A 24,137-nucleotide genomic window follows, 5' to 3' on the forward strand; every position below is an offset into this window, starting at 1 on the left:
TTCATTAAAATATTTATTTATTTTATATTACTATATCACATTTGTAACTTAAAATTTAGATAAATTGTCAAAAATATGGATTTGAAGTCTGAAATTTAATCAAGATTAAAGTTTAAATACAATAATATTCTAAATACTAATTACAAAACTAGAAGTTTTATAAATATGAGATAATATTTGAACTTGAAGTTTTAAAAATTAATCTCAATATTTTCTCTACAAAACTAGTTGTTTTGTAAATATGAAATAATATATGAATTTAAAGTTTCAAAGATTAATTCACATACATTGTCTACAAAACCAAAAGTTTTGTGAATATGAGATAATATTTAAGCTTAAAGTTCTAAAATTGGATGGATAATAGTAAATGGCCTTTGACATGATTCTCCATTTTGAATATAGAAGCTTTGAAAAATTGATTAAATAAAATGTTTCAAAAAGACAAATAAGGCTACTATTTTATCGGCCTCACATCCCGAAAAGATTATAAGTCGAATATGTTGATATAATGATAGATTCATTAAATTTGTGGAGAAATTTGAAAGATAAATTTGAACATCAGATTCAATAATACTTTCAATGACTATGTTATTTAATATAACACTGTAATATTCAGAATCTTTACTTTATTGAGGTTATATGAAAGGGAAAATATTTTTCACCTTTTATTTTTATAATATACTCCTGTAGTAGCAATATTAGAAAAAGAAATTCTGAATTAATGTTGTATTTTCTCATTAATAAAAAACTATCAAACTCACCCCACAAGTATTGTATCATTCTCTAAAGTGAACACAACAGTCAGTAGTAGTTATCATAGGTGTGAGTAAGGTCATCAATGAAATAATTTTTAATCTAAAGATGGTTATAATAGAAAATCTCAATAATACCACTAGAAGTAGACTAAGACTGAAACGAAATAAATAATAAAGCAAAGTAAATCACAAAATGATAGTTTTGGTTGTAAATGCCATTGATTGCATATCTGTAGTACACACAAACATTGAATGGATCTATCTTAAGTATTCATATAATTTAATCAAATTTGTTGATGATTTAGATCTTGTCGATCTAATAACTCTTGATATTTCAAAACTTCTTTCAAGAATAAAAATATAGCTCACTTGACTAGTGACATGAATGTCTAAGATTTTTATAATTAAAATCCATCACATGCAATTTATTTTGGAGTCATAATTATTATTTGTGTTTTATTATCATATTATCCTTCCTTTCACTATTTTGTGTACATTATAACAAATGTAATTTTTAAATGAAAGAAAAGAAATGGAGTCCAAAATGGAAGCATTAACTTCAAAAGCTAATAATGGAGATGTGTTTGGTAGATAATGTAACAACACACATAGTTCCAAAAAAAAAAATTTCTTAACTTTAGCACCAATTAAAGTTAAAATAAACACTACATTAGGGTCAATAAATCTAATTGAAAGCTCTAAAAGAGCCACAATTTTATTAAAAAATGAGACCAAATTAAATATCAATGATGTATTATATTCAAGTAGATTTAAAAGAAATCTACTTAGTTTTAAAGATATAAAAAAAATGGTAATCACATAAAAACCATAAGTGAAAATAGTTCAATATTTCTCTGTATAATTGGTAATGCCTCCAAAAGAAGTCTTATGCTAGAAAAATTGTTCGTTTTATCATTTGAATTATATTGTACAATCATAAAGACAATTGAAACTTACGTAGTATCGAACCAGAAGTTCTCTAATATAAAAGTATTTATGCTTTGACATGACCATTTAGGTCACCTAGGATCTATAATGATATGTAAGATTATTGAAAATTCACATAGACATATATCAAAAAGTCATAAGATTTTATTGTCTAGTGAAAACGTCTGCACTATCTATTCATAAGGCACATTAGTAATCAAGTCATCTCCCTCTAAAGTTAAAGTTAAATCCTCGTCATTCCTACAAATAATTTTTGGGGACATAGGGATTCATTCATCCACCAAGTGGGCATTTCGTTATTTTACTGTCTTCAGTCCCACGTTTGTTTATTGCCAATTCGAAATGTTGCATTTGCTAAACTATTAACACAAATTATCAAATTAAAGACATATTTCTTATATTATTCGATCAAGTATAATGTTAGTGAATTTACATCCAAGATAATTTGATGATTATTGCATGTTTATCGGGATTGATATTGAACATCCAGTTCCACATGTCCACACTCGCATGGGTTAGCTAAGTCTCTTATCAAACAACTTTAGGTAATTGCAAGTACTTTATTATTAAGAACTCAATTACGAACTTCTATATGGAGATATGTTATATAACATGTTGCAACGTTAATTTGCTTGCAACCTTCTTTTTATCATCAATATTCTTCTCTACAATTGGTTCTTGATCACTAACTTGATATATCTCATTTGAGAATATTTGGTTACATTGTATATGTCTTTCTTGCGTCTCTTTAATGTACAAAAATGAGACTCAAACATTGTTTAAGAATTTATATTGGATATAATTCACCATCCATTATCAGGTATTTGAAACCATTGACAAATAATTTTTTAACTGCACGATTTATAGATTGTCATTTTAATGAGACAACATTCCCATATTTGAAGGAAAAAAAATGTCTCATGAAGTTAGACATGAACTTACTTGGTACGTATATACCATATCTCATTTAGATTTTTATAGAGAATAGTGCATTTACAAATTATTGTCAACCAAATGTCTGATGTATTTGTAGATACAGCAAAAGTGATAAGATCACATGTGTTAGTTGCCAACACACTAGCAAGTGACTATTGAATAGTTTATTCAAGTCATAACTGATCAATTTACTATATGCTAGAAACTTGGTACACCTATTGGATCGAAGGACATTGTCCCTCGAAAAAGAAAGACAAATAATTAAATAGATATAAATCATGATATCCTAAAATAAATAAAAAATCCATACTTTTTAATATTTCTCCAAAAGAGATTATAGTCCCTGTAGAGACTCAAGACCTTAAAGTGGCATAAACCCTTGAAAAATAGGAAAATGATAATACTGAAATATCTTTAAATTATGCTTATACACGAGAGATGTGAAACCATGAAACGTTTAATATTGATGATGTATTCTTATTTGCAGTAGTTACTAAAATTATAAATGATGACAATTTTGAACCATGTACTATGAAAAAGTGTAGATAAAGATATGAGTGACCTAAATGGGAAGAAACAATTTAAGCAGAATTAGTTTCTCTAATAAAATGTCAAGTGTTTGGGCCTATAGTTTCAACATCTAATGTCGTACAACCCATTGAATATAAATAGATATTTGTGAAAAAAAAAATAAGAAAAATGAGATTGTTAGATATAAAGTAAAGCTTGTAGCATAAGGTTTTTCCCCAAAGCCAGACATAGACTTAGATAAAATATATGCACCTATAATGGATATAATCACATTTAGATATTTAATCAATTTAACAATCTCTGAAGGATTGGATATGCGTCTAATAGACGTAATTACTGCTTATTTGTATAGAAACTTGGATATTGAAATCTATATGAAACTCTCTGAAGGATTCAATTTGCTTGAAGCAAAAATGGTCAATCCATGAGACATGTACTTAATTAAATTACAAAGATCATTGTACAGATCAAAACAATTTAGAAGAATTTGGTATAATCGCCTCAGTAAATATTTGAAAAAGAGGGTTATGTAAATAACCTTATATGCCTATGTGTCTTTATGAAAAGGTTAGATTGAGATTTGTCATTGTAGTAGTTTATGTTGATGATATGAATTTAATTGAGACTCTTGAAAAGATCTCAAAAACTACTGAATATTTGAAAAAAATTTTGAGATAAAGGATTTGGAAAAAACAAAATATTATCTTGGTCTGCAGATTGAGCACAATTCAAAGGGAACACTTATTTATCAATCAATGTATATTGAAAATTGTTAAAACACTTTAATATCAATAAGACTTATCTTTTGAGCACCCTAATGGTTGGTCAGTCTTTCAATCTAAATGATGACCTATTTTGTCCTAAAGAAGAAGATGAAAAGATATTTGGTCCTAAAGTATCGTATTTTAATGTTATTGGAGTCTATTATATTTGGCCCAATGCACCGAACCAAATATATCATTTACAATAAATTTATTAGGTCGATTTAGCTCTATTCCAACCTATCGCCACTGGAATGGAATCAAACATATATTTTGTTACTTACGTGAAACTAGAGATTTAAGATTATTTTGTTCTGTCGAACCCTTAAAAATCATGTTTGATTGGATATGCAGATGTTGGTTATCTTTTTAATTCTCGTAAGACTCGATCGCAAACAAAATATGTTTTTACTTATAATGACACAAAAATATCATGACACTCTACCAAATAGTCTTTAGTTGTAATATCTTCGAATCATTCAAAGATTTAGTTCTCTATAAAGTTAATCGAGAATGCATATGATTACGATCTATCATCCATCACATCTAGAATCTATACAATTTTCTTTTACAATAGACACTGTTTTCATATTATATGAAGACAATACAACATGTATTGCCTAAATTAGATGTAGATACAGTAAAAAAGACAAAACCAAATATATCCCATCAAAATTCTTTTACACTCATGAACTTTAACAAAGTTAAAAGATTGATGTCAAACAAATGCGATCTAATAAAAATTTTGTAGATTTGCTCACTAAGACATTATCAACATCAATATTTGAAAAGTTAGTATATACCATCGATTTACAATGACTCAATAAGTAATTAAATTAATCTTATTACAAAGAGAGAGAACATTCATCATGAGAGAATTTATCGGGGGAAGCAAATTTTTAAAGTTTATCATATATTAGACAAAATTTACATTATATTATTTTTTCCTTCACTAGGTTTTGTTTTATTATATTTTTCTAATAAGACAATTTAAGCTTGTCCAACTCCACTTTTCAAAAAATTAAATAATTATATTTTTTTACTTTGGTTTTTATTCTACTAAATTTTTCCCTATCTACATTAATATAATTATTTATAAATGATAAAAATTTAAGAGGGAGTATTATATACATATGGTGGATTTTTCACTGTAGACAATTTGGAAATTACGTGGAAATGCATTAAATGGAAGAGTAGATAAGCATGAAATATGGACAATTTCACACCCAATTAACAATTTTAATTCACGCCTTCCATGATCTCTTTTCATTCTTCTGTTTTCATTTTTCTTCTGCTGACATCTACTTCATTCATCATCTTCTTCTCCCGTTCAAAGTTTATTTTAATTATAAAATTCTTTACTAATAATTCCTTTTCATATTTATAACAAAACCCAAATTAAAATAAAGGTTTTATTAATTGTTCATATAAAATCAAGAAACTTTTATAAATTAATTCTAAATTCTGATTAATTACAAATAAATACTCAATTTTTAATCTTTTACATGATATTAAAAACCTGCACGCAAGAGCAGGTTTTCCGTTATTGCATTTTGGTCTTCCTTGACCTATATATAATATAATATAATATATGCCACAACAATTAGGCATTCGCTTACACCTCACCTCACCATACTTGATTGATTGAGATCGGATCATGCACAAGAGCATTTTAGTCTTTTCTCTTTTAGTATATGTAGCATACAAATTAAGAGTTAATTTCCAGAAAAATGTATAAAAATTTCTTATGCATAGAATATTTTAAATGTATTTTCATAAATTTTGAAACTTTAGGATCATGGTTTTATCTTTTCTTAATTGGTGTTGCTAATGATAATAATGAATTATATTAGTGGTGTAACTTAAAAACAACCTATTTATTATTGGGCTGTTTTTTCATATCTTAATTTCTATTATGTACATTATGAACTAATATTAATATTCTCTCGTATTTCAATTCCTTTTTCCCAAAGACAAATTTACGGTGTTAAATGAATAATACAGGAAATAAGGCATACTTTTATGCGTTTTTATATGTCATCTATATCATGTGAATGTTATGTACATCATATTTTAGTTTTTATTGCAATTATACATCAAAATTTATGTGGTACAATCATGGTTTTCATCAAAATTGCGATGTTGGAGGCAATTAAAATACAAAATATCATTTCTTATTCAACTTTTTATGAAATTAAAAAGAGATAAATGATAATATTTGGGTTTAAGGTTTATGGGAGGTATGCGAAATATTACTATTTAAACTATTTAACTTTACTGATTTTGATAATATAAATTGTAAAAATGTAGCAATAAAAGGGGTAAGATGCATATAGCAAATGTAAATTATGTCATTAATCAGTTTTATCAATTTTATCACTTTTTCATACATGTTTGTTTAAATATTTCAATTTTTTTGATTATATGGAGGACAAATGACTATTTCCCACCCAAGGTTTGATGTAAACCCAATTTTCCAATCTCATTTTCACCCCTTTTCTCTCCTTTAGTTTCCAGATCCGATATTTGACGACTATCTGCCATCTACGACCATCAATTCTCTCCCTCCCACCTTCCTTCTCCCTCTTGACCACTTTTTTCCCCTTTTCGATCATCTTCGGATATGAAGACGAATAATTTTTGTCTAATAAAAACTCATCTATGAGTCTTTGTCTCAAACGAAGACCGTTCATCTTTGTCTTGGATGAAGACGGTTAGAGAGGAGAGGACGTGTGGCTAGGAGAGAGAGAAAAAACATAAGGGAGAGAGTCGACTATCATAGACTACAGATGGTCATCAGATATCAGATCTAAAAACTGAGAGAGAGAAAAGGGTGAAACTGAAATGTTTTAGAAAATTAGGGACAACTATAATAAAAAAAACATATGAGAGTTTAAAACCCTATATTTGGGGGGGGGGGGGGGGGGGGGGGGAGGGGAAATCAATTTTTTTTAACTTGAAAAACATGATGTTAGGGCACAAAAATAAACGTTTTAAAATTTTAGAGTAATACTAAAATATAAGTTTAAATAAAATTTATAAATAATGATTTTACCCCTGATAGTAATAGTGAAATTTAACAGATGGATAAATATTTAAATTTTTTTATAGTTAACGGATGAGAAATTGGGTTTGCATTAAACCTTGGGTGGGAAATAGTCATTTGACCTTATATGAATTGCATAAATATAATGATATTGTCATTAAATGATAAAAATTTAAAATCTTAAATTATATATTTACATAATTTTTTGTATATTATAATATGCCAAAAGACTTGTTCCCACCCAGGGTATAGTGAAAACCCAAAGTCTCACTTTTTTGTAAATACACAGAGTTTTATAATTTTATATTAATGAAAAAAATACATTTATAATGAGTATTTACGGAACCATAGAATAAAATAACAAAGAAAACGGGACACACATATATACCTCATTCATGAATATACAATAAGTCCAGGACAGGACCAGCCATAAGAATTCCCTGCAGATTAAAGTTTGCGAAGACTGAACTTGATATTTGTACTCATTATCAACAACACAACACCTCATCTTCCCCAATGGGATACATGCATACCTCATTCATTAATTATAGTATTTAAGGATTCTAATTTTAAAATCATGAATTTTAAAATTCAAATAATGCTACTTCAGTTCAGATAAGCAAGCACCAACTAGAAAGAATATGGTATAGGAAATTCATTCATTTGACGGGAGAATCTGTAGTGGATTTCTCAACTACTTAGATGTTTCTTTTTTTGACAGGCCGTAGCGTAAAACCTAGTTTGTTTATGTTAAAGTTATAATTGATATTAATTATACCATATATTTAATTATAAGAAGTAATAAAAATTCCCTTTACCCTAAACCGTTTAAATCAATATTTGATTTACACCATTTTTCCATCAAACTTTGATACCAAGTAATCATTGAACCATTTAATAAGGAGTACTTCACTTTCCCAAGCAAGGTTCGAACTAGACATATCAATTAAGTTGGTTAAAGCACGAAAAAAAGTTCAAACATGATAAAGCTCAGTCCGACACTAAACATTGACAAAAGATTCTGCCACTTGACAAAAGATTCTTTTACCAAATGGCAGAAGCGTTGCTTGCCGTTGCTTAATTTTTTTAAAAATTTTTTAATTAATTTATTTTTTCTCTATAAAAACCTATTCAATTTTTTATTTTTACTTTCAATTATAATTACAAATTTCTCAAACTCTCAATCTCAATTATTTTATTATATTCTTAATTTCATTTTATTTTAATTTTATTATTATAAAACATTACAAATGGATCCAATGTATGAATTCAATTCATTTGAATATTATTATATTGGTGCTGATGATATTATTGATAATACACAAGGTGAAATAGATGGAGCACAAACGGGTGAAAGTAGTACAGTCTTCGGTTTTAATAATTGAAAAATAATTTGTATTTAAAAATTTTAATTAAATTTTTTTTAAAAATATTGATTAAATGGGTCAAGCTAGCCCGATTAAAGTTCAACCCAACCCAATTAAGGCTCGTTATTATATGGGTCATGGCTTGGGCTTTTATATTTCAATGGGCCGACCCCGACTCAAAGACCCATTACTGTTTGGGCCTCGGGCCCGACCTGACCTATTAACCAAATGGATCAAGCTGGAGCCAACCTAACCTGACTCATTGACATCTCTAGTTTGAACTTAAAACAATTTTTTATTTTTAATTGGTATAAATGATGCCTGTTCATCTTAATTAAAAAATAAATAACATTTTTTCACTCAAAATTAAATTCTCTTGATAAAACAAAAAAAATTAAAATGTAAAATTATACTAATTATTTTATTTTATAAAGTTATTATATAACCCTAGAATTAAAAAAATTAAAAAAAAATTTAAATATTTAAATTATCCGAGAAATTTGTTATTTTTATTTACTTTCACCTTCATCTTTTTTTTTTTCCCTTTTTCTTATAGAAAGAGATGTGACAAGTGTTTTCATCATAAAATTGTATATAATAGAGTGTTGTTCGATTTTTTTTTTTTTGAAATTTTTAAAAGATTATTAAAAATTCAAAATATTTTACAGGTCTTTTAAAAATTGTTGAAATATCATTCTATCTCCAATAATTTAAAAATGATAGTTATATTCTCAAAATTAAATATAATACAATAAATTATAAGTGTAAATATCATGTTATAATCATTCATGCCATATAGTAATTTTAAAAATTTCATAGATTAATTTATAAGTTTTTAAATTATTTTAAATAATAAATGTTATACTTAAAAGTTTAGATGATAGAAAACTAAAAATTAATAAATAATAAATTTATTATTCTACCTTTACGCTTTCAGCACTTTAACAAAATTTAAGTTTAAATAAAAAAAAAATTATTTTTACCCATTAACGGTGTAAAAGTGTTCTTATAACAAAACTTAGGTCGGACAAGTCATTTACTCTAAAAACTAAATGAACAGCCAATCGCGTGCCGCGGGACGGGGTGCACATTTGTTTAGTCTCGTCGTAAAACTCAATACGACTCCAGCCTCCTCTCTGAAATAAAAACAGAGACTCAAAATCTTTTTCTGCCCTAATCCGAAATTACGAGCTGCACATTTCTCTCTGATGAAGTGCACATTTCTCTAGTCTTCCTAGAGTCTTAGTCGATTCTTCATCGAAGGTACGTTCGTCGCTTCTTGCCAGTTTTTCTTCGGGTATTGTTAAATATTAGGGTTTGTTTCGATTGATTCTTTATTAATCAACTGATGTGTGTACTGTTTGTTTTGATTCGATTCGATTCTTCAACAAACTCAGTCGGAATCTTATTGGCTTTTATTTCGTCGTGCATTTGGCTGCTAATTGCTGGGCGGGGGAGCCACGATAAGTGAACGAAATTTTAGCAGACAATACTTAAGAGATACAAATTGGCTGCACTGTTCTCCCTCTGTTTCCACTAATTTTAGCAAATACTCTGATATTGTCAAGTTACTTGAGTGGTTATTATGAAGTCCAGAAGGGCTGTTGCACTAATATAAAGAAGCCTGATTATTGTTCTGTTTTCTCCCCTGTTTTTCTGCAAATTTTCTGTTTATAATGATTATTTTATGAATCTGCGTTGAATAATTCTTTCTCTTGTTGCAGGCTTAGGTCCGAAGATTTTGATCGTGTATATTTGTGAAAGGATACTTGATTGTAATTGTTCTCATTTGTTTTCATTTAGTGCTATGTACAAGTATTGTTCTGTACTTTATTTCCTTCTAAAAGTTTTCAATATTGTCCATTTGATATGAAATCTAACCTACTGGAAAATTGAAAATAACAAAATGAATGAATGGTGACGGTTCCAAGTAGGAACCGGACCTGGACCAAAACTGACCGTGTTGGTTCTATGTAGGAAACGATCTTGATTGGCTCGGGCTCGGGCTCCTTTTTCTAGAAACCAACCAATTTTGGTTCCTTGTTTTTTAATAGGGTATCTGAGCCCGCTCACCCCTAGTTATAATTTCAAATAGACAGCACCATTTTTATGTCAGACTGAAATAAAACAAAGTTCTCTCAATCCCTCATGTATTTATTTAGATTGAAATCACTCACTGTAGCTGGATTGAAGTGAAATAATTTGTGTTTAAAAATTTTAATTAAAAATATTGATTAAATGGGTCAAGCTAGCCTGATTAAAGTCCAACCCAACCCAATTAAGACTCGTTATTATATGGGTCATGCCTTGGGCTTTTATATTTCAATGGGCCGACCCCGACTCAAAAACCCATTACTGTTTGGGCCTCGGGCCCGACCTGACCCATTAACCCAATGGATCAAGCCGGAGCCAACCCAACCTGACTCATTAACATCTCTAGTTTGAACTTAAAACAATTTTTTATTTTTAATTGGTATAAATGATGCCTGTTCATCTTAATTAAAAAATAAATAACATTTTTTCACTCAAAATTAAATTCTCTTGATAAAACAAAAAAAAATTAAAATGTAAAATTATACTAATTATTTTATTTTATAAAGTTATTATATAACCCTAGAATTAAAAAAATTAAAAATAATTTTAAATATTTAAATTATCCGAGAAATTTGTTATTTTTATTTACTTTCACCTTCATCTTTTTTTTTCTTCCCTTTTTCTTATAGAAAGAGATGTGACAAGTGTTTTCATCATAAAATTGTATATAATAGAGTGTTGTTCGATTTTTTTTTTTGAAATTTTTAAAAGATTATTAAAAATTCAAAATATTTTATAGGTCTTTTAAAAATTGTTGAAATATCATTCTATCTCCAATAATTTAAAAATGCTAGTTATATTCTCAAAATTAAATATAATACAATAAATTATAAATATAAATATCATGTTATAATCATTCATGCAGTATAGTAATTTTAAAAATGGGAAATTAAAATAAATGCATTTTTTAGTGGGGTAATAAAAAATTTACCATAAATTTTGGGGTTAAAGATAAATACCCTTAAATTAAAATATTTAAACGAAAATGTCTCGAATATCCTCTTAAATACCAAAACTACCATTCTAATTTAAATTAATATTTTATTTAAGGGTTATAAAAAATTTACCATAAATTTTGGGGTTAAAGCATAAATACCCTTAAATTAAAGTATTTAAACAAAAATGCCTTAAAATAATACCAAAACTACCCTTCCTCTATTTCTATATAAACCACATATCTTTCTTCATTTTTAACATATCTGAGAGAGATTTCTGAAGAAAAAAAATAAGTTCGTGTTCAAGATTTCGGACGTGAAGAGAAAAGTTCGTCATTACGAGGTATTTATCCCTGTCATTACTTTAATCGTTATTATTTTATTAATAATGCAATTATATGTGATATTTTATATAATAAATTATAGTTGTATGTAATATGTAAAATAATAAAAATTAGATATGTTATGTTTTAAATATTATAGTAGTATAAGATAACATGATATTACTTCAATCGTTATTATTTTATTAATAATATAATTATATGTGATATTTTATATAATAAATTATAGTTGTGTGTAATAAGTAAAATAATAAAAATTAGTAGGCTATGTTTAATGATATTATTTTGTCAAATTGAAGTATGAAATAAGTATAATTGTGTAATAGACATCTGTAAATACTATTTTTAGTCGTATTATTTATGTTGATTATATATTTGATTTGGGCAATATACAATTTACCCCCAAATTTTAGGAGTTAAGCAAAAATACCCTTATATTAAAGTATTTAAACGAAAATGCCCCAAATATCCTCTTAAATACCAAAACTACCATTTTAAATTAAATTATTATTTTTTAAAGGGTAATACCAAAACATGATATATTTAAGTAGTCACAATATATAATTGAATTATGGAATAGGTATAATTATGTAATAGATATCTGTAAATATTATTTTCAGTCGTATTATTTATGTTGATTATATATTTTATTATAGGATTAATCTAAATGGCTGCATATGCTTCAATTAGATATGGGGGAAATTGGATAGAAAAGGGTGATAATGTTATAAAATATGTTGGAGGTAATAGGAAATTGATTAAAATTTCAGAACACACATCATTCGAAGAATTAATCGAAATAGTGAGCGACAAGTGTAATATAGATTGACGAATATTTAACATTCAGTTAAGCATGAAACCAAGGCATCTCGACGACGGTGTTCCGATAGAAATTTCGAATGATGAAGATGTTGAGGTTCTTAACGGTCTATCTAACCTCTTCAAAGAATGTGTTCCAGTATTTGTTATAACTACAGTTACTGATGATAGTTATCAGACTCAACAAGCAAATGAAGATTTTCAAGGTGGTGAGTCGAGCAGTTATCTAGAAAATCAAACTATTGGTGTAGAAGAGATTCAAAATATCGAGATCAATCCGAAACAAGAATTCTTAGAGGAAGATTTTGCACATATAAATGAAGTTAACGTTGATGCATTGTATCGCGCAGAAGAATTCCTTAATCGGGACGAAACAACTTTTCCAGACTGGAGTGAATTTAATGGAAAGGTTGAACATGATATTCCAATCGAAGAACCAAAGATTGAAGAGAAGACCTATGGTAATAACGATATTGGAGGTACGAGTTATTTTCCAGAAATAAATCCTGCTGGTGGAAATGTTCTTACTGATGCATTTCATTGGTTACCACCTTTTCCTGATCATCCATCTACATCTAGAAACTCTAAAGCATCGACCGATACTGATTCTCCAAAAGCTGGTACATTATTTCCTAGTAAACAATATGTCATTGATGCGATAACTCAAGACGCGCTTCGTAGGGGATATCAATTTTTTGTGGACAAATCAGACAAGCTTAGATGGGTTCTTAAATGTCGTAACAAAGAATGTAAATGGCGTGCACAGGCAGTTAGGGTAGGAGAAACTGATAGCTTTGAATTACGTCGTATGGATAGCTGTCACGCATGTTGCAGAAATTGGATATTACCTTATCATAGGCAAGCAGGTGCTCTAGCTTTGGGACATATTTTGAGGACTAAATTCATTTTAGTTGATCGTGTTTATCGATCGAAGGAGATCATTGCTGATATCGTCGACTGATATAAAATTGATATATCATACGCACAAGCATGACGGGTGAGAAATTGGGCGCTTCAATCATTGAGGGGGACACCAGAAGAGTCGTTTATGTTGTTGCTAGAGTATTGCCTCAATTTAGAGCGTTGCAATCCGAAGACGGTGACACATATACTAACAGATGAGGAGGATCGATTTAAATACTTTTACATGGCATTTGGTTGTAGTATCCATGCATTTCAGTAACATATTCGACCGGTTATTTGTATTGATGCTGCTTTCTTGAAGGGTCAATATCTGGGTCAACTATTTATTGTTGTCGCATTAGATGGGAATAATCAAATGTATCCACTTGCTTTTGGGATTGGTCCCAGGGAAGATCATGACACATGGTACTGGTTTTTAACAAAGCTGAGGGATTGTATTGGTGAGATACCTCATTTGACTATCATTTCAGATCGATATGTCAGCATATTTTCTTCATTGGCTGAAGTTTTCCCTGGTGTGCATCACGGTTATTGTTGTCACCATCTCTATTGTAACATGCGGTCCAAGTACAAAAAGAATGCTAAAGTCGCATGGATGTACTGGAAAACAGCCAAGACGTACACTGAATTTGAATTCCAACAGGTCATGAAGTCACTGTCCCGTTTGCACCCTGAGGCAACTGCATACCTCTGTGAAGTGAGTTTTGATCGATGGACACGAGCATATTTTCCAGGCCATAGGTACAATGTAATGACTACCAATATTGTTGAGTCATTTAATGCCTTGGTCAAACACGCTCGAGGTTTACCTATTACTATGCTGAACGAGTTCATTAGAGGTACATTGCAACGATGGTTTTATGAAAGAAGAAATCATGCCAGTAAGTTCATATTCACTGTTATACTATATTATAAATGTGTGTTACTAAACTTATACTTGGTTACTAACCAGATGAATTTATATTTATATGATTTACAGATGTTTGTACCAGTCCAGTCACACCTTGGGTTGAAGATAAGATCGCAAAACGTGTACGAAAGTCTTCGAACTTAGAAGTGCGTCCTATAACAACTGAGCGATACCAGGTTCTTGGTAGTGGCCAATATGATGCCCTGGTAGACCTAACGGAGCATACATGTACTTGTAGAAAATTTCAATTATCAAAGATTCTCTGCATGCACGTTATTGTTGTAGCCAGATATATGAAGCTTACAACCTGCCTTCAATAGGTGCATTCATACTACAACACAACTTTTTATTGAACAGTTTATGCAGACGTAGTTAATCCATTGAGAGATTAGTCAGAGTGGCTTCATCCGGAGGATGCAACTGTTATCCACCCACCATATGTGCATCGTCGTCGTGCAGGACGTCCAACAAATAAAAACAGACGTCCTTCTCAAGGAGAGGTTGTTGAACAACTTATCTGTAGCCGATGTCATCAACCTGGACATACAAGACAGAACTGCAGAAGCCCTATTCCAGTACCTAGTTTTATACCATCAAGTTCAGGAAGAAAGAAGAAAGATGGGAAATAAATGCACTTGTTATTTGTACTTGTTAATTTTAATATAAATGTTGTTTTTGTACTTGTTTTTGTAACTCTAATGTTCGTGGATGTTAATTTTAATATAAATGTTGTACTTGTACTTGTTTCTGTAAACCTAATGTTTGTGATTGTTACTGCGAATATTATCTTTTTATATTGGTTTTTTTATTTTGGGTCTACAAAGATCCTTTGATTATGCTTCACAATTCCTTATATCGAATCACATGCGTATTCAACCTTAATAAAGACTATTAAATAATGGAATTATTTTAAATTAAAAATAAATTTTAATTTAATTATAAATAATTCATATACATTTATATTTATTATTAAAATTATATAATTTTATTTTTTTTATTATATGAAATTCTTAACTATCAAGTAATATTTTTCAACTCTTCTCAAGTATTTAATTTTAACTATAGTCTTTTAATATTTCTTAATTCTTTGATGAATTATTTTTAGCTATGTATTTGTTATAAACATATAAATAAATCAATATATGGATAAATATATATACAAATGAATAAATAAACATATATACAAATACAAATAACATATACAATAACCGTCAATCAATATCCTGAAAATATAGCTGCATGCCTAAACGAATGCGCAGGCGTAACGAGTCATCCCCCTCAAAGCATAACGAGCGGTGAAGTGCTAAACACTCGATGTATCGTAATATGAACACCCCACAGTCACCTGATAGAGGCGCCTACTGCGGTATATCCACCACCCTATGCAATGCAAATGGATCGTCTCGTGGACTCCGATGCGAATCGGCCCAAAATGATGTCGCAGTTAGTAAATGTGGTATCATCGACGTATATCCCAACATCTTTCGCCTAAATAGCTCCGGGTTAGCTGTGAAACTCTGTAAGGAGTCGTAAACCGTAATCTTCCACTCCTTCAAATCCAACACCCCTGCTACCCAATGAGCATTTTCAAAGTTTATTGGGATAAAAACCTACACACGTTGATATAATTGTAATTAGATCTTAATCGATTATTCTTCAAAATGTACTTGAGATTCGATTACTAACCTCATCGATCATACCCCAAGGTTGCAAATGCAACTCAAGTGGGTAATCTGCATCCACCATACGTGTAAAGAGCGGAGGGAACTAGTAGCTATCCGGATCTCTCGCCCAGGCCGCATACTCATGAAGGATGTATCCAACAAAACAACTCAAAACCGTCCTCCAAGTCTGCCGAACATTCGTAGTATCATCATGCTGGCATCGATGTAATAACCCCAAAAACGAATCAACATGCTAAAAAAACAGAAGATAGAATGTCATCAGGCCATAAAAGGATTATCTACCCAAAATACGAAATTCATTTGTTAAAATGAACTCACCTCGTTAGACAACCATCCGGAGGTGTTTATGAGTGTACCCCAAAATGCAATTTTGGTCCTCTCACCTATGTCATACACATGACGTTTCTCGAACAAGTTCAGCTCTGCATACCACTTCTTGAATACCTCCTCACGTTCGGTTTTTGATAACTGCACAGACGGTCTCGTTCGTTGGGCATGTGGTTATATTTAACGAGATTAATAGATGTACAATCTAATTACCTGAACCATCGTATGAGGTGCCATCGAGAAGACTCATGCGATGATATATAATCGCTAATATCAACAGTTAATATCATATCTTCTCGGGATGGTCTCTCATCAAATAACCGATGCTGTAATAATTTTAACATATTAAAATTTATTTCAAAAGTAACATTCTTAAAATACTAGAAGTAGTTAACACTCACATCGACAACAGGTGGAGACGGGAACATGAAAGCCCCTGTCGATAGTCTGTCACCATCGTCCCGAGAAGGCTATAATATAATTTACAATTATTATAAGGTTACATATGATTGTGTATATAAATAGATGAAATATCTTGTAAAATATTAACTTTTTTACCTGTTCAACAGTATCTGTGTGGTGATGAGAGTGTCCGACCTCCGTAAGAGTCATCGTATCCACTATACGACTCAATCTATCCTCTATAAGAGTCATCCTACCCTCGATGCGACTAAACCTATCATCCATCCTCGCCTCTAATCTAGTAAGTCGAGCTAAGATAAAATTTCCCCATCGAGCCATTGCAGCATCAAAGTGATGAATGGAGAAATCTGGTCCAGTGGTAGGAGGATCATCTGATATCTGCTCAGTGGTAGGAGGCATAGGCATGGGATCCGGTGATATGTGCTCGATGGTAGGGGGCCTAAGCACGAGATCTGATGATATGTGCTCCTCGACAGGGTCACTAATAGGGCACGTGGGAGGAGGCTGAACACAAGCATCAACAGGAGGAGGGCAACGATCGGAGAACTAATGTCACAAAGACTCGATTGTGCATCTCTTAAAGCCGAAGAAGATCGACTATCCGACACCCCTATATATCAGACAATATCCTCATACCACTCCGTATCTCTCTCAACCGGAGATAAATCTAATGGAAAATTAACATCATCCTACAAAATATTTATTTTCAGTATTCATTATTGTTATATCTAGAGTATATGTTAATACTTAATAAATTAGAACTTACTGAATCTCCAGAAAAGATAGCTGAGATAGAATCCCATCCCGGAATGTCCTTCGTATGCCATCTCAACATTTGGGCGGCTCCTACATACGGTGACATATCTACCCATCGAAATAAAGAGTCCAATGTCTCGTAAATCCAAAACTGCAATATCAATATAAATTGATTATTGTATATATTTACAATCATATTAAACTAATTTTATTTTAAACATTCATTTTTTGTTTGAATTAATAAATATCATAATTACCTGAAATGCTAATGGAAATCCCATGATGTCATACTGCTTAAGCTGATTTTCTTTTTTCTTTTTTGGACTGGAATCCATAGAAATTCGGGAAATGTTATCACATATAGAGCGATATGTCATCTGCCACACTCGTACTCCCCACGGGTATGCATTAAACCCATCCAGATGATCAACTAATTATAATATCTTCTGGGGAATTGTTTTTCTCAAGTCACTCCTTAACAACCCCATGTGAAGATAAAACAACAGTGCTAACTTAACTGCATCAGTGTCATCCTCCCCCCGCGGTCTCTACTGGAAAACACGACTCAGATCAGCATATGTAACTGATTTACACCCGTGAAAATATATTTGGAGGATCCGATCTGTGGCCTTCGATGGAATGTAGAGGTCGATATCTACCAAATGACTGAATCGAAGGCCTGCCATAATAGCAAACTCATATGCACTAAATCTGACATCCACGTCATTAACCCGAAACCATAACTCCTCTCCCGAAGTCACCTTATTTACCGCTCGAAGGATGAAGGAATGTATTAGGACCCCACTAAATCGACTATCCTTCAACTCTAGAAAGTGTCCGAAACATGTACGTCGAAACATTTGTAATTGTCTCTTTGTTAATAATTTTTTGATCACGACTCCAATATCTCTATATCCACGTGTAGTAACTTGAGCCTTGAAATGTTTTTCGAGAGGAAATCGCAGTTCATCTCTGTTTTCGTCTCTTTTTCTCTTTTGTACAGCTCCTTGTATGAAAATTAAATTACAATTATATTAAATTTATATAAATTTTAGGGAATAAATTATTCAATTCTATACATAGAGCCCTTATTCGAAAAAATAGATATCAAATTTGAACTCTACACGTCAAAAAACGTTAAGATGGTTAAATTGCAATTTGATCCCATATAAAAAGCCTTAAAATTTAATAGAATTACATTTTGCCCCCCTGGTTCCAACCAGATGAAACGTATGGTGGATAACTCTGGAAAATTGTAATTTACCCCACCACGCGAATTCGCGTGTCCACCACGCGAATTCACGCGTCAACCGCGCGAATTCGTGGGTCAACCGCACGAATTCGGGGGTTTGACCGTGATTTTGCCAGCCCACAAAGTTTTCCAATTTCTACTATGCCCTACCACACGATAAAAACGCGCATTTTCACCCCCAACCACACGATTCTGTGTAGTTCACGAAGTTTGAAAAGTTCAAAACACCTCCCCGTCTACACGAATTATGACCACACGAATTCTTGTGGTCACTGCGCCATTCGCGTGGTGACTGCCGAATTCGTGTGGTGACTGCCGAATTCGTGTGGCCACATTTCACCTTCCAAACTTCGTTTTTCAAACTTCATTTCAATAATAATCAACTCTACACCTAATCTAACATAAAAGCCCTAACATAATTCATCAAAATCAGCAAACAATCAAACATTTTCTTCGAAAATTTCAAATCCGAAACCCTAACGCAAAACACCCAAATTTCACATCAAATCGCTCAAATCGTGAAATGAAATGCATAAAGAGATGGCAAGGGTTGTTTTACTAACCTTTTTGTCCATCGTCGTTGTCGGAAACGTCGGAAAAATCACCGGATGAAATCGGAGTTGCCGAGTGTGCGAAACGTGTGTTCAAAATTTGCTGTTTTCGTGTGTTTGGCTGTTGTGCGCGTGGTTATGGACGATTTTGAATGGAGGGGCATTTTTGTCTCTTCGCAATTTTGGGGCATTTTCGTTTAATGTTAAGATTTAAGGATAATTTTGTTTTGCCCCTTAATCTTTGGGGCAATTATTTTAATTTCCCTTTAAAAATTTCATAGATTAATTTATAAGTTTTTAAATTATTTTAAATAATAAATGTTAAACTTAAAATTTTAGATAGAAAACTAAAAATTAATAAATAATAAACTCATTATTCTACCTTTACGCTTTCAGTACTTCAACAAAATTTAAGTTTAAATAAAAAAAAGTTATTTATACCCATTAACGGTGTAAAAGTGTTTTTATGACAAAACTTAGGTGGGACTGTGTCATTTACTCTAAACTAAATGAACAGCCAATCGCATGCCGCGGGACGAGGTGCACACATTTGTTTAATCTCGTCGTAAAACTCAATACGAGTCCAGCCTCCTCTCTGAAATAGAAACACAGACTCAAAATCTTTTTCTGCCCTAATCCGAAATTACGAGCTGCACATTTCTCTCTGATGAAGTGCACATTTCTCTAGTCTTCCTAGAGTCTTAGTCGATTCCTCATCGAAGGTACGTTCGTCGCTTCTTGCCAGTTTTTCTTCGGGTATTGTTAAATATTAGGGTTTGTTTCGATTGATTCTTTATTAATCAACTGATGTGTGTACTGTTTGTTTTGATTCGATTCGATTCTTCAACAAACTCAGTCGGAATCTTATTGGCTTTTATTTCGTCGTGCATTTGGCTGCTAATTACTGGGCGTGGGAGCCACGATAAGTGAACAAAATTTTAGCAGACAATACTTAAGAGATACAAATTGGCTGCACTGTTGTCCCTCTGTTTCCACTAATTTTGGCAAATACTCTGATATTGTCAAGTTACTTGAGTGGTTATTATGAAGTCCAGAAGGGTTATTGAACTAATATAAAGAAGCCTGATTATTGTTCTGTTTTCTCCCCTGTTTTTCTGCAAATTTTCTGTTCATAATGATTATTTTATGAATCTGCGTTGAATAATTCTTTCTCTTGTTGCAGGCTTAGGTCCGAAGATTTTGATTGTATATATTTGTGAAAGGATATTTGATTGTAATTGTTCTCATTTGTTTTCATTTAGTGCTATGTACAAGTATTGTTCTGTACTTTATTTCCTTCTAAAAGTTTTCAATATTGTCCATTTGATATGAAATCTAACCTGCTGGAAAATTGGAAATAACAAAATGAATGAATAGTGATGGTTCCGAGTAGGAACCGGACCTGGACCAAAACTGACCGTGTTGGTTCCATGTAGGAAACTATCTTGGTTGGCTCGGGCTCAGGCACTGGCTTGGGCTCCTTTTTCTAAAAACCAACCAATTTTGGTTCCTTGTTTTTCAATAGGGTGTCTGAGCCCGCTCACCCCTAGTTATAATTTCAAATAGACAGCACAATTTTTATGTCAGACTGAAATAAAACAAAGTTCTCTCAATCCCTCATGTATTTATTTATGATTGAAATCACTCACTGTAGCTGGATTGAAGTTTGGTTGTTATCTTTCGCTTGCTTGTTCTCCTTTAGGAAATCTTAATGATATTTTGGCAGAAAGCTTGGCTGAATTGCGGTGTTTTTGTTGTATTCTTAATAAACATAATTTTATTAATATCTTTCCTGTCTGAATTGGTTCGAAAACTACCCTTCTTCATTTTAAGTAAACTTTTATGTTCCTTTTATCATATTGGAGCTCTCAGAGTTTCTTCTTCATGTTTCTGAGTAGATTTTCTTAGATATTACCAAGCTTGTGAAAATGATTGTAAACTACAATGAAGCTTTATAAATTTTGTTTTGAATTTTGGAAATCACTTTTTAACTGGTGGAGGTGAATAATTTTTTTAATTTAAACTAAATTCTTAAGTAATGTGCTGTTATGATGAACGTTTGTTGTTTTCTTTGTAGGTATGTTTAATTTAATATTTGGTGTTCTTTTTAAGGTTTAGGTTTAAGATTAGGGTTAGGTATGTGAAGCTCCTCTTTAAATTAAGTAATTTAAGGGGTACATTGAAAATAAGAGAAAATATGAACAAGTCAAATCATGGAACTTCGATACTGGTTCTTCTGTTTTTACTAGCGGGCTGGGAACTTCGATAATTTAAGGGGTACTTTTGTGTTCCTTTTATCATATTGGAGCTTTCAGAGTTTCTTCTTCATGTTTCTGAGTAGATTTTCTTAGATATTACCAAGCTTGTGAAAATGATTGTAAACTACAATGAAGCTTTATAAATTTTGTTTTGAATTTTGGAAATCGCTTTTTAACTGGTGGAGGTGAATAATTTTTTTAATTTATACTAAATTCTTAAGTAATGTGCTGTTATGATGAAAGTTTGTTGTTTTCTTTGTAGGTATGTTCAATTTAATGTTTGGTGTTCTTTTTAAGGTTTAGGTTTAAGATTAGGGTTAGGTATGTGAAGCTCCTCTTTAAATTAAGTAATTTAAGAGGTACATTGAAAATAAGAGAAAATATGAACAAGTCAAATCATGGAACTTCGATACTGGTTCTTCTGTTTTTACTAGCGGGCTGGGTTCATCCATTTATGGAGACTGATTAGGTGGGAGGACATGTGTGAGATACAGTTGCAAAGTCTGTTTCTGTTACAATACTAGAGATAAATGATGAGTTTTTATTTGCAAAAGGAAACTCATCTTTCTGATCTGTTTACAATTGCTTGTTTGTTTTTCTTTATCCATGGTATAAACATGCCCTTATGTTAGTTAGAAGTTAATCTGATCTCTAAAATTTTGAGCCCAGGAAAATTGGCAATTTCAAATTTGAGATCAGTGACTGTGATTGCCTGTGTTTATTGTGGAATTTTTAATTAGTTTGTTCTGGAATACAGGTTATTAAATTTGTGGATAGTGACAATATATATATGGATGAAAAGAAAGTGATATCATTGCTATTGTATCTCGAATGCATTCAGAATATTCTGGCAGTAGTCTCCAGTTTTTACTAAAGACAATTGATTCAGCATGTTTTCAAATAAATGATCCGATAAGTGAAAACATTTGTGATGCAACCCATGGTATTATGATCAATTGCTTGATTTCAGACAGTATCACAGGCTTCTCATCCTACACTGTTTGTTGTGGCTGCCAATTGACATGAAAGTTATTATTTCATTGTTTAATGTGATGCAGTGTAGGGTATCTTGAATTTGGACCTTTATTCTTGTGACTATCAATTCCGGTTATTTTTCTGTTTGGTTATACAGGGGTATTTTTTTGCGCATGGGATTAATACTATGTGTTGCATAATCCTTATACATTTAACATTGAACATCTAATATATAAAAGTTATGTTTCATTCTATATCACGTTTAAGCTTAACAAATGTACTGTGTTTTTTTTTTTTTAAAATAATAATTCAGTTATTGAAGAGTATTTGATTTGGAATTTGGTTATAATCGAAGGTTGGGAGCTCCTTCCCAACGAAGTATCATGGTGGGATTTAAAAATAGGCATGTAGTAATGGAGGTCTTTTTGGACCCAAATAGAGAGCTTGTTGATTGTGATCCCATTATTCTCACCCGATTTAATGTGTCAGAAGCAATCAAAGACAATATTCTTGTCAACTCTGGAGACTCTGGTTTAGCTTCTATGCTTGGATCACTCCAAGTCAAGTATGTGAATCACATCACCAAAGTATGTGTCATCAGAGCCTCAAGGGAGGACTACCAGAAAGTTTGGTCAGCCATTACTTTGGTTAGAAGTATTGGAAACTGTCCAGTGCTATTTAATTTATTGAATCTAAGTGGAGTATCAAGGCCTGTAAGGATGCTGCCTTGAAGTGTGTGACATTGAAGTTTGAACATTACAAGTTGTAGCAGGAACACACCTTGAAGCAGATACTGTTCAGCACATACAAAATTGTCTTGAAAAGATCAAAGTCTTGGAGCACTGAAGACATTGACACATTTCTTCCTAGAATTTTGATGGTAGAGTTAGAACCTGTGCCATTTATTGTCAATTATATTATGCCTACAAGGTTTGATTCAAGTACATAGTAGTGTTTCATCTGACTAGGAATTAGTTCTTAAACTTTCTTCATCTGGTTGCTTGTCTTAGAGAGGAAATTTCAAAACATCTGGTTACTTTATATTTTATGAACAACAAATTAAGGTTAGCAAAATTGGTAAATGTACCAGATAATACTTCCTTTCTTTTGTCGAAGATGGAAAGGCAGTTATATTCTTTTCTTCTTTAAATGTACTGTATTTGATTGATAGTTGGTGTCACCTCCAATTATAAGAATAATCAGTGAGGAAATTGAACAATTTCTTTGTGGAGAGAAAGCATTACTCTAGTTTGTGTGCCTCTTTATAGATGATGATAAGATTGGATTGTGCCTTTTTAACAAAATTGTTTCTGGACGATTTGCAGCTTTTATTGATAATGATAAGGTTAGATTGTGCCTCTTTAAAATTGATATGACTTCAGAGATTAGAATTAGTTGATTGTGATCCAATTCATCCTGTTAAAGCATTGGAGAATGCTTTCCAGCTGAGGATTCATAATTTTCCGGTTGAAACCAAGTGCCCATGGTTGCTCTTTCATTTATCCACTATGACAATTCGGAATCGTAATCAGCAGGTGCAAAA

At 31.4% G+C, this 24,137-nt stretch overlaps 1 protein-coding gene and 1 pseudogene across 1 annotated transcript; one reads left to right on the forward strand and one right to left on the reverse strand.

Moving 5' to 3' along the window:
• Positions 1–9,408: 9,408 nt before the first annotated feature.
• Positions 9,409–23,813, forward strand: LOC123199889 (annotated as a pseudogene).
• Positions 15,583–16,148, reverse strand: LOC123199890. Its single transcript, XM_044614916.1, has 2 exons — positions 16,054–16,148; positions 15,583–15,977 (listed from the first exon to the last, which is right to left on the reverse strand). The coding sequence occupies exons 1-2, from the start codon at positions 16,111–16,113 to the stop codon at positions 15,726–15,728; spliced, it is 312 nt and encodes a 103-aa protein (XP_044470851.1). The 5' UTR covers positions 16,114–16,148; the 3' UTR covers positions 15,583–15,725.
• Positions 23,814–24,137: the final 324 nt, after the last annotated feature.

Source organism: Mangifera indica, chromosome 17, assembly GCF_011075055.1.
Source record: "Mangifera indica cultivar Alphonso chromosome 17, CATAS_Mindica_2.1, whole genome shotgun sequence".
In the NCBI taxonomy this organism is placed as follows: Eukaryota; Viridiplantae; Streptophyta; class Magnoliopsida; order Sapindales; family Anacardiaceae; genus Mangifera; species Mangifera indica.

Excerpts from the sequence above, each read along its gene's own strand:
- LOC123199890 (XM_044614916.1), bottom strand. The coding sequence starts at position 16,113 with ATGGTGGATGCAGATTACCCACTTGAGTTGCATTTGCAACCTTGGGGT. Across the intron at positions 15,978-16,053 it reads CTTGGGGTATGATCGATGAG|GTTTTTATCCCAATAAACTT; the intron begins GTTAGTAATCGA and ends CAACGTGTGTAG.